Raw genomic sequence first — 16,195 nt, 5'->3', positions numbered from 1 at the left:
ATCCAGGGGTGGTTCTGGGGGAGTCTCGGGGGGGTTGGGGGTGTTCAGGACCTTGGTGATGACGGTGAGGGAGGTTGGTTACGTGTGTCCCCCCGTCCCCCCCTTGGCACAGGGGACTCCAGGGGGTTCTGGGCATCCCCAGGTGTTGTTGGAGCTCACAGGGGGCTCTGGGGGTCCCTCAATGTTCTGTTCCCAGCAGGACCCTGGTGAACACGGGGGGAGGCCCACTGCGTTCTGAGGGTGCCCCTGAGCCCCCCTGCCCTGGGGGGCTCTGGGAGTCCCCAGATGGTTTTTGGGGCCCCGAGGGGGTCCCTGGTGTCCCTCAGTGCCGCGTCCCCAGCAGGACTTTGGTGACGAAGGTGACGATGGCCCCCGCCGGCTGCTCGGGGTCCAGCTCCGCAAAGACGTGACACGCGTTGCCCCCCCCCGGGGCCCCTGCCTGCTTCGCCACGAACCCGAAAATCCTGGGGGGGCGGTGGGGGGGAAAGGGCCGAGGCCAGAGTCAGATCTGTGCCCCCTCCTGCCCGGGGGTCCCGTTCTGGGGGTTCTCCACGTACCTGGCTGTGCTCCCGTCGGGGTTCGCCCACCTGGGGGGGTTCAAGGGGTTGGACTCTGGGAGGGTTTGGATGGTTGGGGGTCCCCCCCTGTGTGCCCCCCTCTCACCTGCGGTCCTGCGGGTCGGTGCCACAGTGGGTGACGCTGCTCACGGGGTAGTGCCGGCGGAAAAAGAGTCTGGGGGCGGGGACGGGACAGGGTGAGGAGGGGTCTGGGGGGGACAGAGGGTGGGGGGGCAGGGCCGGGGTCGGGGGGGGCCGAGGGATTTAGGAGGGCAGGTCAGGGCTGGTTTAAGGCATCAGTGGTTTGGAGGATTAGGTGTTAAGTGGGGTTGGTGGTTCAGGGGCTGGGGGTTTTGGGGTGTTTGAGACGGTTTGGGGTGTCAGTGTTTGGGGTTGAGAGGTTTGGAGTGTCGGTGGGTTTGGGGGTTCGGTAGTTTGGGGGGATCTCGGTTTGAACGAGTCTGGGTTGGGAAGGTTGGGAGGTTTGAGGAGGGTCGGGGGGTTGGGGTCTTTGTGGGATTAGAGGGATCTGGGGTTGGGGGGTTTGAGGAGGGTCGGGAGGTTGGGGTCATTAGAGGGATCTGGGGTTGGGGGGCTCGTTGGCTCAGGGGTTTGAGGGTCCCTCACTTGCGCTGCCGGTCCGTCAGGGTGATCCCCTGCGCCGACACCTTGAAGTGCACGGGGCTGGGCGGGGGCCGGGGGGACCCCCCCGCACTCGGGGTCCCCTCCAGGAGGGACCCCACAGCCTTGGCCACGGCCTGGGGCCCGGTCAGGGCCTCGGTTCCCACCGAGCCCAGGAACAGCACAGAGCAGGCTGAGGGGACAACGGGGAGGAGAAACTCCAGAACCGGGAAACTGGGACCAGTGTCCCCAAAACCGGGACCAGTGTCCCCAAAACCGGGACCAACCTCCCTTAAAACCGGGACCACCCTCCTCAAAACCGGGACCAACCTCCTCAAAACCGGGACCAGCCTCCCAAAAACGGGACCAGTGTCCCCAAAACTGGGACCAGCCTCCCAAAACCGGGACCAACCTCCCCAAAACCGGGACCAGTGTCCCCAAAACCGAGACCAGCCCCTGCAGCAGTGCCAGTCCCGATGCCAACCCCACACAGTGACCCAGTTCCACTGCCTGCACCACCCCAGTAACCCCCCTATCCCACCGCTCCCCACTCCAGTATCCCCAGTACCCCTCCCAGTGCTCCCAGTACCCTCCAGCGCCCCCAGTGCTCCCAGTCCCCCCAACACCCCCAGTCCCACCTGCCCCCTGCCTCAGGAGAGCTCCAGCCGTGCTGACGTTGGGGGGCCCGGGGGGGTCCGGGGGCTCCTCCTGCAGCTCTGGGGAGGAGGGCACAGGGTGGGGGGACAGAACCAGAACTGCCGGCAGGGAAAACTGGGGGGACTCTGGGGGGAATTTTGGGGGCTGGAGGAGTTTCTGGGGTGTCCTGCCTGCTTTTTGGGGGGGGAGTTCACCGTTTGGGACTGTCCCCACAATTTTGGGGGTTCCCGCGGTTTTGGGGGCTCCTGTGGTATTGGAGGAGGACCCGCGGTACTGGGGTATCCCAGCAGGCGTTCAGGGGTGTCCCCGCGGGGTTTTTGGGGTGTCCCATGATTTTGGGGTTTTCCGGGCGGATTTTTGTGTGTCCCGGGAAGGGGTTGCAGTGGTGTACCCGCATTTTGGAGGGGGTCCCTGTGAGGGATTTGGGGTGTCATGCGGGAGTTTTGGGGTGTCTGCACGGTTTTGGGGTGTTCCCGCAGTTTTTGGGGTGCCCACCTGCGTGGGGGATGCGGAGGGCGCAGGGCAGCGAGATGGGCGTGATGGAGTGCTGCAGCACCAGCGCCGGGAGGCTCCCTGCGGGGAAGAGGGGTCAGGGCACCCCCAAAACCCCCGCTGACTCCCCGAAGCCCCACAGATTCCCCCAACCCCCCCCGACCCCCCTAAGCCCCCCCCCGAGTTCCCCTTGAGACAGCACTGACCCCACAGCCCCTCCCACTGACCCCCCGAACCCCCCAGACCCTCAGAGACCCCCCCAGATCGAGCCCCCCCGCCCCCCTCACCGAAGTAAGGCTCCTCGGGGCACCCCCGGATTTTGACTCCCCGCGGGCCCGTCTCGATCAGGAAGTGCCGGACCAGCTGCTCCTGAGGGTCCCCTGGGGGGCCGGGGGGAGTGAGACCCCAGGGAGAGCCCCGAGACCCCCCCGAGACCCCCACAGCACCCCTCGAGACCCCCACAGCACCCCCCGATCCCCCAGTATTTTCTATGGGGCATTTGGGGGTGTCCGTGGGGGGCTCATGGAGTGTTGGGAGTGTCCAGCCTCCCCTGGCAGACCCCCGAGACCCCCCCACTATGGACACCCCCCGAGACCCCCCCATACTGCACGGGGCGGGGAGGGGGAATGGGCGGATTTTGGGGTTGCTGGAGGGGAATTTGGGGTGATTTTCAGGGGCCCCTGAGGTGCTGGGGGTGTCAGAGCCCTGGGTGACCCCTCCCACCCCCCCGGCCCCCAAATACTCCTGGGGGGGACGATGGGTTTGGGGTGTGCCGGGGGGTGTCCGTGGGGTTCGGGGGGCTTGGGGAGCTCCGTACCCGCTCTGGAGGTGGCGCGGGGGGGCGGGACCCCCACCCTGAGCGCCAGCCCGAACGCCCCCGGGAAGCTGCTGCTGCTGCGGACCAGGAACGAGCCGGGAGGGGCGGCCTTGAGCAGGGACACGGCTGAGGGGACACGCGGGGTCACACGGGGACAGAGAGGGGACACCCCACTGACACCCCTAGCCCCCCCGACCGCCCCCTCACTGACCCCCCCAATCCCCCTCAAACACCCCCCAGCCCCCCAATACTCCCTAATAACACCCAGGACCCTCCAAAACTCCTCCCTTCCAAAACCCCCCGGGAGTTTCCGGTCCCCCCAAACCCCCCGGGGGTCCCCAGGGCCCCGCTCCCCCCGTCCCCCGTACCTTCCTCCCGGGACAGCCCCGGTTTGTACCAGAACTTGGTCGTGTCCTGCACGAAGGTGCCCCCGGGGGGGGTCCCGGCCGGCCCCGGCCCCGCCGAGGGGGGACCCTGGGCCCCCGCCGGGCTGCGCTGGGGTGAGGAGGGGTCCCGGGGCCCCCCCGGGGCTGGGGGGTGCCGCTTCTCGGGCAGGGGCGGCTGCGGGGGCGGGGGGGAGCCGGGGGTGCCGCTGCCTGGGGAGGGGGCCCGGGGAGACTCGGGGGGGGCGCGGGGAGGGCCTGGCCAGGGGGTCCCCTCAATGGGGCTGCGTCGCCCTGGGGGACACAGAGAGAGAGGGGAGTGAGACCCCCCCCCAAAACACCCTCTGGGGGGCCTCCAAAGCCTCCCTCCAGTGGCTCCTTTGCCCCCCGCCTCCCCTCGGATCCCACAATTACCCCTAATCCCGTCAAATCCCCGCCGAATCTCCCTCAGTTTACGCCTCAGCTCCCCCAAGGGCCCCCCAGATCCTCTGTGGCCACTCTCTCCAGAAGCCCCCCCAGCCCCTTTAGACCGCACTGAATCCCAACACCCCTCCGGACCCCCCCATGAACCCGCACATCTCCCCCAGGACCCCCCAATACCCCTTTAATGCCCCCTAACCCCCCCAAGAGGCCCCCAGAGCCCTTTTAGACCCCTCCAAATCCCTAATACCCCCCAGGACCCCTATTAACCCTTTGCGCCCCCACTTTGTCCCCCACCTTTACCTGTGGGCTCCTGGGGTTCCCCCATGGTGGGGGGTTCGTAGCCCCCTTTTCTGGGGGGGGGTCCCCGCTCCAGCCCCAGCCCGGGGCGGCCGCAGTGGGGGCAATCCGGGGGCTCCGGAGGGGGCGCCCCCCAGTCATGGCCGCTATAAATTGGGCGGGTGGGCAGTGCGGAGACGCCCCCCCAGCCCTGGCAGTCCTGGCAGGGGCAGAGGGGCGGGAGCTCCCCCAAAAGCAGGTACCCCCCCGCCACGGGGCGCCCGTAGCCCCCCCACGGGGGGAACCCCTCGGACAGCGAGCGCTGCACCCCCCGTTTCGGGGGCTCCCGGGGGGAGGCCAGGCTGGCTCGACGGCACAGGGGGGGACACGGGGGGGTCCAGGGGCTGGGGGGGCCCCAAGGGCTCGGGGGGCTGTGAGGTGCGGGGGGGCTGTGGGATATTGGGATCCCATGGGATGTTGGGGGGCTGTGGAGTGAGGGGGGGGTGTGGGCGATCGGGGGGCTGTGGGGTGCAGGGGGGCCATGAGACATCGGGGTCCCGTGGGAGGCTGGCAGTCCCTCGGATATGGGGGTGATGTGGGAGACTGGGACCCCGGGGGATACTGGCGTGCCATGGGGTTTTGGGGGGCTGTAGGATGTCGGGGGGCTGTGTGGAGCTGGGGTCTCATGGATTATTGGGGTCCCGTGGGATACTGGGGGGCTGTAGGATGTTGGGGACTTCTGAGCTTGAGGGGGGCTATGAGGGGTGTGGGGGCCCTGGGAAGTTGGAGATCCATGAGAGGGTGGGGTCCCATAGGGCGATGGGGACCCCCGGGATGTTGGGGTCCCGTACGGAGTCGGGGTCTCCAGGGATGTTGGGGTCCCATGGGATGCTGGGGGGCTGTAGGGTATCGGCGACTCCTGGCACGTTAAGGTCCCCTGCGATATTGGGGGGCTATTGGGCACCAGGGTGTCCTGGGACATCGAGGTCCCGTGGAATGTTGGGGACCCCCGAGATATTGGGGTCCTGTGGGATATTTTGGTTCCATAGGGTACTGTGACCCCGTGGGATGTTGGGGTGCCGGGGGATACAGGGGGCCCATGGGGTGCTGGGGTCCCGTAGGGAGTTGGGGACCCCTGGGATACGGGGGGCCCATGGGGTGCTGGGGTCCCGTAGGGAGTTGGGGACCCCTGGGATACGGGGGGGCCATGGGGTGTCAGTGTCACGTGGGGCACCAGGGTCCCGTAGGGTTTTGGGGTGTCATAGGGTGCGGGGGACCCCTGGGATTTGGGGGCCCCATAGGATGTGGGGAAGCCATGGGGTGTCAGCGTCCCACAGGATGTCAGGGGGCTGTGGGGAGCAGGGGTCCCATGGGATGGGGGGCTCTTAGGGGATATTGGGGTGCCATAGGATATTGGCATCCCATGGGATGTGGGGGCCTCGTGGGATACGGGGGTCTCATGGAATGTGGGGGTGCCGTGGGGTATCGGGGTCCCGTAGGCTGTGGGGTTCCTGTAGGGTGCTGGGGTGCCGAGCGGTTCAGGGGTCCCATAGGCTGTGGGGGTCCCGAGAGATTCTGGGGTGTCGGGGGGCTCCTCCCCTGGGCCGGGGGTGTCGCGGCCCCCCCGCACCCCGAACCCCCCCAGTAGCTGCTCCAGCTCCCGGCGCTCGGCGGCCGTGGGGGGCGGGGGGCGGCCGTGGGGGGCTCCAGGTGGGGGCGGGGAGTCAGAGTCCCCCCCGGAGGGGCAGGGACCCCCCTTCTTCTGCACGCGGGCGTAGGGGCTGCCATCCAGGGGACCCCAAGTGTGGGAGAGCTCTGGGAGGGATAAGGGCGGTCAAAGCCCCCCCTGCACCCCCAAAACCTCCACGAGACCCCCCGCAACTCCCCATGACCCCCTGTCTCCTTCCCCGTCCCTTCAGGCCATGGGGACCCTTCCCTATGTCCATATTGCCCCCCGAAGCCCCCCGTGCACCCCCAGTTCCCCGCATTTTCCCCCATTTCAACTCCTTGGACGTGGGGACCCCCGGCCCCTCCCCAACCCCCTCCCTCCCTTATCGTGGGGCCTCCCCAAAACCCGCGAATAACCCCGGTCCCCCAAATCCCCCCCAGCCACTTCTGAGTGTCCCGGTCACCCCAAGAGCCTCCAGCCCCCCTGACATCCCCCCTGCGTTCCCCAAATCCCAGCCACGGGTCCCTCTCCCCTCTCCAAGCCTTGGGAACCCCCCCGCACCCCAATTTCTCCCCCGACCCCCTCTCACCCTCGGGGTTGTCCCAGTGCCCCTCGTAGGAGTCGCGCCGGACCGCGGGGTCCCGCACCCCGTAATCGATGGGGGCGGCGGGGGGGCCGCGGGGGGGGATCCAGCCTGGGGGAGGGGGGGGGCAGGAAGGGTGGGCGGTGAGGGGAGGCCCTGGTGGGGTATCCCCGGGGGTCTCCGCCCCCCAAAACCCACCTTCGACCCTTTCGGGGCCTGAGGAGAAGATGAACTCGACGGCGGCGTCGGGGGGGAAGCGCTGGTCTGGGGGGCAGCACGGGCGGTCCGGCGGGGCGTGGGGGCGTCCCCAGCACCTGCACCCCCAAACTCCCCCGCACTCCCCCAACCACCGTGCCCCCTCTCCAGCCCTCATCCGCCCCCTGCCCACCCGAATCCCCCCAGGTCTGCCCCTCCTGTTCTCGTCTGGGGGGGCACAGGGGAACTGGGGGCGTCCCCGTTATCTGTGCCCCCAAATCCCCGCATGTCCCCCCTCCTGGCACTCTCCGAACCACCCCAGAACCCCCCAGTCCGCGTCCCCCCAAAGCACCCCAAACTCTCCCTGTGCTCCCGTGCTCTCCCAAACCCCGCAGTCCCCCCCACACCCCGCAGTCCCCCCAGCTCCCTCTGACCCTCCCGGTCCCTCGGGGACTCCCCCGCGCCCCCACCTTGCCAGGCCAGGTCGAGCTCGTCCCGGCGCAGCCTCAGGCGGGGCCCGCGCAGGGTCCCCGTGTGGAACTGAGCCCCAAAAACCGCCTCGCGCCCCCCCCGCCGCCGGTGGTAACAGCGCACCTGGGGAGGGGCACAGGTGAGTGGGGGGCACAGGTGAGGTCAGGGGCACAGGTGAGTGGGGGCACAGGTGAGATGGAGGGGCACAGGTGAGCGGGGGGCACAGGTGAGTGGGGGCACAGGTGAGATGGAGGGGCACAGGTGAGACGGAGGGGCACAGGTGAGTGAGGGGCACAGGTGAGATGGAGGGGCACAGGTGAGGTGGAGGAGCACAGGTGAGGTGAAGGGGCACAGGTGAGCGGGGGGCACAGGTGAGTGAGGGGCACAGGTGAGTGAGGGGCACAGGTGAGTGAGGGGCACAGGTGAGTGGGGGTACAGGTGAGATGGGGGGGCACAGGTGAGGTGAAGGGGCACAGGTGAGGTGAAGGGGCACAGGTGAGCGGGGGGCACAGGTGAGGTGGAGGGGCACAGGTGAGATGGAGGGGCACAGGTGAGTGGGGGGCACAGGTGAGGTGGAGGGGCACAGGTGAGATGGAGGGGCACAGGTGAGTGGGGGGGCACAGGTGAGATGGAGGGGCACGGACAGGTGGAGGGGCACAGGTGAGGTGGAGGGGCACAGGTGAGATGGAGGGGCACAGGTGAGGTGGAGGGGCACGGACAGGTGGAGGGGCACAGGTGAGTGGGGGGGCACAGGTGAGTGGAGGGGCACAGGTGAGTGGGGGGCACAGGTGAGGTGAAGGGGCACAGGTGAGATGGAGGGGCACAGGTGAGCAGGGGGCACAGGTGAGCAGGGGGCACAGGTGAGTGAGGGGCACAGGTGAGATGGAGGGGCACAGATGAGATCGAGGGGCACAGGTGAGGTGGAGGGGCACAGGTGAGGTGGAGGGGCACAGGTGAGGTGAAGGGGCACAGGTGAGCAGGGGGCACAGGTGAGGTGAAGGGGCCGCACTCACAAAGGTTGGGGGGGTCACCCCCTCCCCACACGCCCCCCCCGAGCTGCCCCACGATCTCTGAATTTCCCTCGGCCTCCCCCCCCGGCCTCCCACCCCCTGCACCCCCCGTGCCCCCCTCACCATCACGTCCCCCTTGAGCAGCAGCGCCGGTTCCAGGGTGACACAGAGCGACTGCGAGGCGGGAGGGCTGCTGGGGGAACAAGGGGGGCATTTCGGGGCAGTTCAGCTTTGGGGGCAGGATTGGGGCAATCAGTCTGGGGGAGGTGTCAGGATTAGGGGTCCCCCCTGAAACCCCTGGGGGAACCTGGGGGGAAGGTTGGGGGAGGCCCTGGACCCCTCCAAAGGGGGCGGTCGGGGTGTCCATGTCCGGTTTGGGGGAGCTTTGGGGTGCCCCGGGTCCCCTCAATGGGCACAGTGGGGAATGGGAGGTTTGGGAGAGGGACCAGGACACCCCCAGCAGGCACAGCAGGGTGGGGATGAAGTTTGGGACCCTCCGAGGTGCAGGGGAGGTCACATTTGGGGGGGGGGTGGCACTCACTAGACCCCCGAGGTGTAGACGAGCCGCAGCGATTGGTAGATCTTGAGGAAGGGGCGGCAGCCTGGGGGGACAGGGGGTGTTATTGGGGGGCCCGGGGGGGTCACGGGGTCCCATCCCCACCCCAAACTGACCATCGGGGGGGTCGTAGGCAGGCAGGGGGGGCAGCAGGACGTGGTGCAGGAACTGGGGGGAACTGTTGAGGCGGAGTCGCCCTGAGAGCAGCGCCCCAAAATCCTCCGTGTACCTGGGGAGGGGGGGCACGAGTGGAACCCCAAAACTGCCCCAAAACCACACCAAAGCCAGGCCAAAAACCCCCTCAGAACGACCCCAAACACCGCAGAAACCACACCAAAAATCACCTCAAAACCACCATAAAAACACCTTAACCCACATCAGAAATCACCCCCAGAACACCCTAAAACCCATCCCAAAAGCACTCAAAAAAATCACTCCAAAATCACCCAAAAATCACCCCCAAACGCCCTCCAAAAACCTTCCAAAACCACCCCAAAACCCATTCCCCAAAATCACCCCGAAAAACACCCCAACTCCCCAAATCCCCCTTTGATCCCCCAGACCCCAGAACCTCCCCTTACCCCCCCCGTTCCCCCCCCCTTACCCCCCTGTTTCCCCCCCACCTGCGCTGGGAGGGCTGCAGGACCCCCCCCAGTTTCTCCTCGCAGAATCTCCTCATGCTCAGCGCGTTCAGCGCCTGCTCGGGGCTGGGGGTGGCAAAAGGGGGCTCAGGTACTCCCAAAGCCCCCGGCACCCCCCCGGCACCCCCCCGGCACCCCCCCGGCACCCCTGAGTCCCCCAGGCCCCACATAATTTCTCCACAGCCCAAATCCTCCCCCTTAACCCCACCACGACCCCCCTCAACCTCCCCACAGCTCCCCCACCCCCAGAGCCACCCCTGAATCTGAGAACTTCCTCTGGACACCACTCTGCCCCCCAACCCTCCACAACCTCCTGTAATCCCCCAGCAGCCCCCCAAGAACCCCCCAAACCCTCCAAGCCCCCCCTTAACCCCCCCGATCCCCGCAGCTCCCTCACCTGCCCCACACGTCGCTGTAGTGCAGAAACGCCCCCACGACCACCCCGACCGGGGCCTTGCTGCCCTGGGGGGGGTGGGGGGACAAGTGAGGACCCTCAGGACCCTCGGGACTCCCCAGTACCTCCCAGTATCCCCAGTACCACCCACAGCTCCGAGGGACCCTCCCCGAGTGTTCCCCTGAGCCTCTCCTGTAGCACCCAGTGCCCCCCCATAGCCCCCAGTGCCTCCCGGGGTCACCCCCACTGACACCCCCGTGCCCCGAGTGCCCCCAGTAACCCCCAGTACCCTCCCAGTACCCCCAGTACCACCCACAGCTCCGAGGGACCCCCCGAGTGTTCCCCTGTACCACCCAGTGCCCCCCCATAGCCCCCAGTGCCTCCCGGGGTCACCCCCACTGACACCCCAGAGCCCCGAGTGCCCCCAGTAACTCCCAGTACCCTCCCAGTACCCCCCAGTGCCCGCCCAATTGCCCCCCGCCCCACGAACCCCCCCGCAGAGACCCCAGACCCACCCTGCAGAGCAGCACGGCCACGTTGCGGGGGTGCCCCCCCAGACACGCCTCGAGCGCTTTGCAGACGGAGCAGAGCAGCTCCATGGGGGGGGCGAGGAGCTCCGGCCACCCGAAATCCAGCACCTGGGGGGGGCCCTCAGAGCCGGCACCCCAAAACCGCCGGGACGCCCCAAACCCCCCGGGACACTCCCAACCCCGCAGGGACCCCCCAGGAACCCCCGCACCCCTCGAGACTCCCGGAACCCCCAGGACACCCCTCCCCCCCCCATCCCCCGGCACCCCCAAACCCCGCGGGACCCCAAAACCTCGCCAGGGGACCCCCAAACCCGTGAGACCCGCCAGGAAACCCCGCACGCCCCGGGACCCCCAGATCCCCTGGGGGGACCCTCAGACCCCCCAAATCCCTCACAGCGACCCTCAGACCCCCCCAAATCCCCCAGGAGGACCCTCACACCCCCCCAGATCCCCCGAGGGGACCCTCAGACTCCCCAAATCCTCCACGGGGACCCTCAGACCCCCCCAAATCCCCCAGGGGGACCCTCAGACCCCCCAAATTCCCCAGGGGACCCTCAGACCTCCCAAATCCCCCGGGGGGACCCTCAGACCCCCCAAATCCCCCGGGGGGACCCTCAGACCCCCCAAATTCTCCGGGGGGACCCTCAGACCCCCCAAATCCTCCACGGGGACCCTCATACGCCCCCAGATCCCCCAGGGGACCCTCACACCCCCCCAAATCCCTCACGGGGACCCTCAGACCCCCCCAGATCCTCCCGGACCCCTCCTCACTTTGGGGTTCAGGCGTGTGAGGTCACGGCGCTTCTCGGACAGGTTGAAGATCTGGGGGGGGCACGGGGGGGTCGAGAGGAGCCCGGACCACCGGGGCGACCCCAAAACTGCCCTAGGACCCCCCAGCCCACCCTGGAACCCCCCAAACCCCAGCCCACCCTGGAACCCCCCAAATCCCAGCCCAGCCCTGGAACCCCCCAAATCCCAGCTCCCCGCCACCCCCGGGTCCCTCGAGTCTTGTTCCCCCTCCCCAGGGCTCCCCCCGCAGCCCTCCCCTATCCCCCCCAGTTTCCCCCCAGTGCTCCCAGCAGCCCCCCCATCCCTTGCAGACCCCCTCCAGTTGCTCTCACCGTGTAGTTGGGGCCGTGCCGCGCCCCCAGGAGCTTCGCCAGGTGCCGCAGGTGCCCCCCGGGCCCCCCCTCGCCGCCCCCCGGGACCCCCACGCTCAGGATCCGCTCGGTCACGAACGTCAGGTCCAGGGGGGGGAACGGGGAGGTCTCGGGGCTGGGGGCGCGGGGAGTCCTGGGGGGGAGGAGAGGCTCAGAACTGGGGGGGGGCGGCACTCCCAGAACCCCCCAGCACCCCAAACCTCTTGGGATCTCCCCCAAATTCCCCCCCCCCATCCCTGAGCCCCCCCAGCCCCCCAAGCCCCCCGTACCTGGGCAGGGTGCTGCGCTGGGGGGCGATGTCGAACGAGGAGCTCTGGAGGGTCCCGAGTGTGCCCCAAAAACCCGGGGGGGGGCAAAAGGAGATGGGGGGGACCCAAAACATGGGGGCAGTTAAGGGCTGTCCCCAAACACGGGGGCGTTCAAGGGGGCAAAGGGGGGGGGGGTCAGAGGGGTCCCCTAAACAGGGGGGGTCAGAGGGAATCAAGGGGGGGTGGGGAGACCGGGGGTGTCCCCATAACACGGGCCTGGGGTCCAGGGGAGGGTCAGGGAGGTCCCCAAAACATGAGGAGTGTCGGGAGGGGTAAGGGGGGGTCAAGGGGGGGTGACAGAGGGGTCCCCAAAACACCGCAGAGTCCCGGGGGTGTCAGGAGGGGGTCGGGGGGTCTCCAACACCTGGGGAGGGTCAGAGGAGTTTGGGGGGGGTTTTAGGGGGTTCCCGGAAAGGGGGGGGTTGGGGGTCCCGGGGGGGGTCAGGGAGTCCAGAGGGTTTTGGGGTTCCGGGGGTCTCACCACGCGCTCGCTGCGCCGCACCGGGGCCGTGTTCCGCCTCTGGGGGGGCACAGCAGGGTCTGGGGGGGCCCGAGCACCGCAGAGCGGGCAGGGTCCTGCCCCAGGGGGTTTGGGGGTCCCCAGGGGGTTTGAGGGGTCTCGGGTCCTGCCCGGGGGTTTGGGGAGGTGCAGCCCCCCACACTCACCAGCTCAGGCGGGGGCAGAGGTTGGCACGGTGATGTCACCTGGAGGAGGACACGGGGGTCACCCCAAACGGCAGCCAGCCCCAAAGGGCCCCCCCGCCCTTGGGTGACACCCCTGCCCCCCGTACCTTGCTCTCACATCTCTTGTGGGCGGCGACTTTGCAAACTGGGGGGGACAACGGCAGCATCAGGACCCCCCAGGGTCTCTCCAAGGACCCCCCAGTACCCCCCAGTACCCTCCCGCTGCCCCCAGTAATCTCCCAGTATCCCCAGTAATCCCTCACTGCCTCCAGCAAACACCAATAAACTTCTCAGTGCCCCCAGTAACCACCCAAGTAACCTCCCAATGGTCCCAGCAACCTCCCAGTGCCCTCCCAGTGCCCCCCGTAACCCCCCAATGGTCCCAGTGCCCTCCCAGTGCCCCCATTAACCATCCAAGTAACCCTCCAGTGGTCCCAGTAACCTCCCAGTGCCCTCCCAGTGCCCCCCGTAACCCCCCAATGGTCCCAGTAACCTCCCAGTGCCCCCAGTAACCGCCCAGTCCCGACCCCACTGTCCCCAGTACCCCCCTCCCCCCCGCATTCCCCCATGCAGCCCCCGAGAGTGTCCCGGGGCTGGCCCGGGGGTGTCACCTCTGCACACGAGCCCGTGGGGTCCCAGGGGGGTCCCGCAGCCCCCGCAGGGCGCTCCCCGGCGCAGGTTCCGCTCGCGGAAGGTGTGGGGGGCGGGCGGGGGCGGCCGCGGCTGGGGAAACACGGGGGGGTCACCGCGTGTCCCCCGTGTCACTGCCATGACCCCGCGCGTCACTTCTGTGACCCCGATGTCACCTCCCGCGTCCTCTCCATGTCCTCCCCGTGTCCCCTCTGTGTCTCCTTTGTGAACCCCCCGTGTCCTCCCGGACCCACCCAATCCCCAGTCCCACCCGGTTCCCATCGTGTCACCTCCGTGTCCCCTCGTGTCGCCTCCCTGTGTACCCGCCGTCCTTCTCTGGTCCCCTCACGTGTCCCCAGCTGTTATCCCCTTGTCCCCCCGGTGTCACCCGTGTCCCTTCTTGCGTCCCCCCCTGTTCCCTCCATGACTTCTCACTGACCTCTCCGTGTCTCCCCCGACTCTCCCGTGTCCCCTCCATGACGCCACACGTGTCTCCGTGTGTCCCTATCATGTCCCCCTCTTGTCCTTTGCTGTGTCCCCTGTATCCCCTCCCTGCTCCCACTCGCGTCCTCCCATGTCCCTGCTCCCCCCCTGTCCCCGCTGTGACCCCCTCATGTGTCACCCCCAGTGCCATCCCCGTGCCCCCCAAGTAACGCCCCCGTGTCCCTTCCCTTGTCCCTCCCGCCATTCTTTGTCCCTCCCGTGTCACCCCCACGCCTCTCCCGTATCCCCGTGTCCCTCCGTGTCGCTCATGTCCCACTCGTGTCTCCCAATGTCCTCTCGTCTCTCTCCCTGTGTCCTCCCCCCCCGTGTCGTCCCGCGTGTCCCCCCCGTGTCACCCCAGGCCCCTCTGGCCCCCGGCCACGGACATCGAGTCCCGCAGGAAGCGGGACAGGGACAAGCCCAGGAAATGCTCCCCCTGGGACGACCCCGCGGTTCCCACGGAGGGGGAGGGGCGTGGGGGTGTGCGGGGGTGGGGGGACAGCGGGGGGGGGGCGTGGGACGGGGAGGGAGGGGCGTGGGAAAAAGGGAAAAAGCGGGAAAATGGGGGAAAAGGGAAAGTGGAAGCGAGGGGTGAGCGTGGGAAAACACGGGGAGGGGCGGTGGGGGGGGAGGGTCGGACTCGCCTTTTTCCCCCAGGACACGCAGGGTCACGCGTGGGGAGGGGGCGGCTGAACGGAGCGCGGGGAGCTCCGGGGGGGCGCTCCGGGAGGGGGTCCCGCCGCTTCTCCCCCCGCACCCACCCCCCCTTCCCCCCCGAGGGGTCCCCACCCCACGCGGGACCCGCACCCACCCCGGGACCTCCCCTCGGTCCTACCGTGTCGGGGCCATCGCGGCGGCCGAACGCGCGCAGCAGCGTCCCCACGGCCCCGGGGGGCTTCATGGGGGGCTCCGGGGGACCTCGGGGGTCCCAGGTGCTCCCGGGGGGCGGCTCGGGGCTCCCGTGGGTCCCGCGAGCGGCTCCGTGGCCGAAGGCGCGCGGGGAGGGGCCGTTTCCGCGAGCCCGGAGCCGCTTCCCGTGCCGGGGGGGGGACACGGACACGGGGGGGACACGGGGGGGACGACACGGGAACGACACGTGTGGCTACGGGGAGGGGACACCGGGAGGATCACAGGGGAGGCGAGGAGGGGACATGGGGGACGCGCAGAGGGGACACGCGGGGTGGGCACGGCGGGGACGCGGACACGAGGGGCGCAGGGGCAGGGGGACACCGGGAGGATCACAGGGGGGACAAGGAGAGGGACACAGGGGGGACACACGGGGTGACGCTTCCCCCTGCTGACGATGCCTGTTTCCTCTTTTCTCCCTTCCAGGATCCCCCAAAATTCCTCCCGAGTCCCCCCGGGACCTTCCTGGCGCTGCCCCCGCCCCCTCTGCATCGTCCTCCTCCCCCCCGCGGCTTCCCGGACCCCCAAACTCGCGGGGGAAGGGGGGGTCAGACCCACCCCATGGGGACCCCCAAAGTCGGAGAGAAGGGGAAGGCTGAGACCCCCCCACGGGACCCCTAAATTCGGTGGGAAAGAGAATCCTCCGCCCCTGCGACCCCCAAACTCGGGGCAGGAGGTTTGGAGGGATCGAGGGACCCCCCCAGAGTCCCAGGAGGAGCTCCCCAGGAGAGCACAGGGACCCCAAACCCCTCTCCCTTCCCTCGTTTCAAGGGAATTGGGGGGAGCAGAATTGGGGTACGTGGGGTTTGGAGGGCATTGGGGTACGTGGGGTTTGGAGGGCATTGGGGTCGTTGTTGGAGTGGGGGTGTTTTGGGCTGCACAGGGGGAATTGGGGTGCAAGGAGGGTTTTGGGGTTTCAGGAGGGTCTGGGGTGCAGAGCTGGTTCTGGGTGTGGGTTATGGCACAGGGGAGTTGGGGTGCCAGGAGAGAACTGGAGCTCAGGAGGGGAACTGGGGAGGGGCTTTTGGGGGTGCAGGAAGATTTAGGGTTGAGGGTTTTGGGGTGCATAGAGGAGATCGGGGGGCCTGATCAGGCTCAGAGCTGTCAGAGCCCCCCTCTCCTGGCCCTTGGGGTCCTCCCCTCCCACCCCGGCCAGGACAGACCCCCCTTTGTGCGGCCGGAGCCCGCGGGGGGGGCCAGCATTCCAGCGGTGGGGGAGGCGGCTTTCAGCATTCCAGCGGTTGGGAAGAGCCGGCAGAGAGGAAGGGCCGGGGGGGCCACGCCGGGGCTCAGGGCTGTGCCCTCGCCCCCCGTTAATTACCGTTAGTCAGCAGGGAAGGAGGAGAAAGGATGGAAGGAAGCAGAGATGGAAGGATCAGGATGAAGTGAAGGAGGAACAATGAAAAAGGAGGAGGAAGAGGAGGCAGAACTAGTGATGAGGAGGAAGAAGATGGAAGGAGGAAGGAGAAGGAAGGACAGAGGGAAAGAGGAAGGGGAGGAAAAAAATGAGGTGAAAGGAGGAGGAAGGTGAAGCAGGAAATGCAATGATGGAGGGAGGAGGAAGAAATAAGGAAGTGGAAGGAGGGGAAGAGGAAGAAAGGATGGAAGGATGATGGAGTAGGAAAAGCAGGAGGAAAGAAGGAATAAAGGATGAGGAAGGATGGAATGAGGAAAGAGAAGGATGCAAGAAGGGAAAAGAAGGAAACCCAGAGCAGGAAATTCCCTCTGGGAGGCTTTGGAAGGGAAAAG

At 68.1% G+C, this 16,195-nt stretch overlaps 1 protein-coding gene across 1 annotated transcript; it reads right to left on the bottom strand.

Annotated features, from left to right (window-relative positions):
• Positions 1-305: 305 nt before the first annotated feature.
• On the bottom strand, positions 306-14,543 carry TNS2 (tensin 2). The gene is made up of 27 exons (XM_033083128.1): positions 14,376-14,543; positions 13,039-13,393; positions 12,535-12,572; positions 12,410-12,448; positions 12,225-12,263; positions 11,705-11,748; positions 11,397-11,568; positions 11,047-11,097; positions 10,261-10,383; positions 9,749-9,813; positions 9,334-9,417; positions 8,827-8,939; positions 8,696-8,756; positions 8,278-8,347; positions 7,144-7,267; positions 6,677-6,742; positions 6,485-6,589; positions 4,251-6,041; positions 3,513-3,821; positions 3,145-3,270; positions 2,615-2,707; positions 2,331-2,408; positions 1,817-1,894; positions 1,185-1,371; positions 664-732; positions 558-587; positions 306-464 (listed from the first exon to the last, which is right to left on the bottom strand). The coding sequence occupies exons 1-27, from the start codon at positions 14,439-14,441 to the stop codon at positions 323-325; spliced, it is 4,518 nt and encodes a 1,505-aa protein (XP_032939019.1). The 5' UTR covers positions 14,442-14,543; the 3' UTR covers positions 306-322.
• Between the last annotated feature and the right edge of the window lie 1,652 nt (positions 14,544-16,195).

Source organism: Catharus ustulatus, chromosome 31, assembly GCF_009819885.2.
Source record: "Catharus ustulatus isolate bCatUst1 chromosome 31, bCatUst1.pri.v2, whole genome shotgun sequence".
NCBI lineage: Eukaryota > Metazoa > Chordata > Aves > Passeriformes > Turdidae > Catharus > Catharus ustulatus.
The sequence above is the reverse complement of the archived record's forward strand: the minus strand, read 5'-3'. Positions and strand labels throughout refer to the sequence as shown.

Bases quoted from the DNA above. Each gene is read 5' to 3' on its own strand.
- TNS2 (XM_033083128.1), bottom strand. From the start codon at position 14,441: ATGAAGCCCCCCGGGGCCGTGGGGACGCTGCTGCGCGCGTTCGGCCGC. The intron at 13,394-14,375 runs GTAGGACCGAGG...TGAGGGGACCAG, and splicing joins GCCGCGATGGCCCCGACACG to AGAAGGACGGCGGGTACACA. The intron at 6,590-6,676 runs GTGGGTTTTGGG...CCCCTCCCCCAG, and splicing joins AGGCCCCGAAAGGGTCGAAG to GCTGGATCCCCCCCCGCGGC.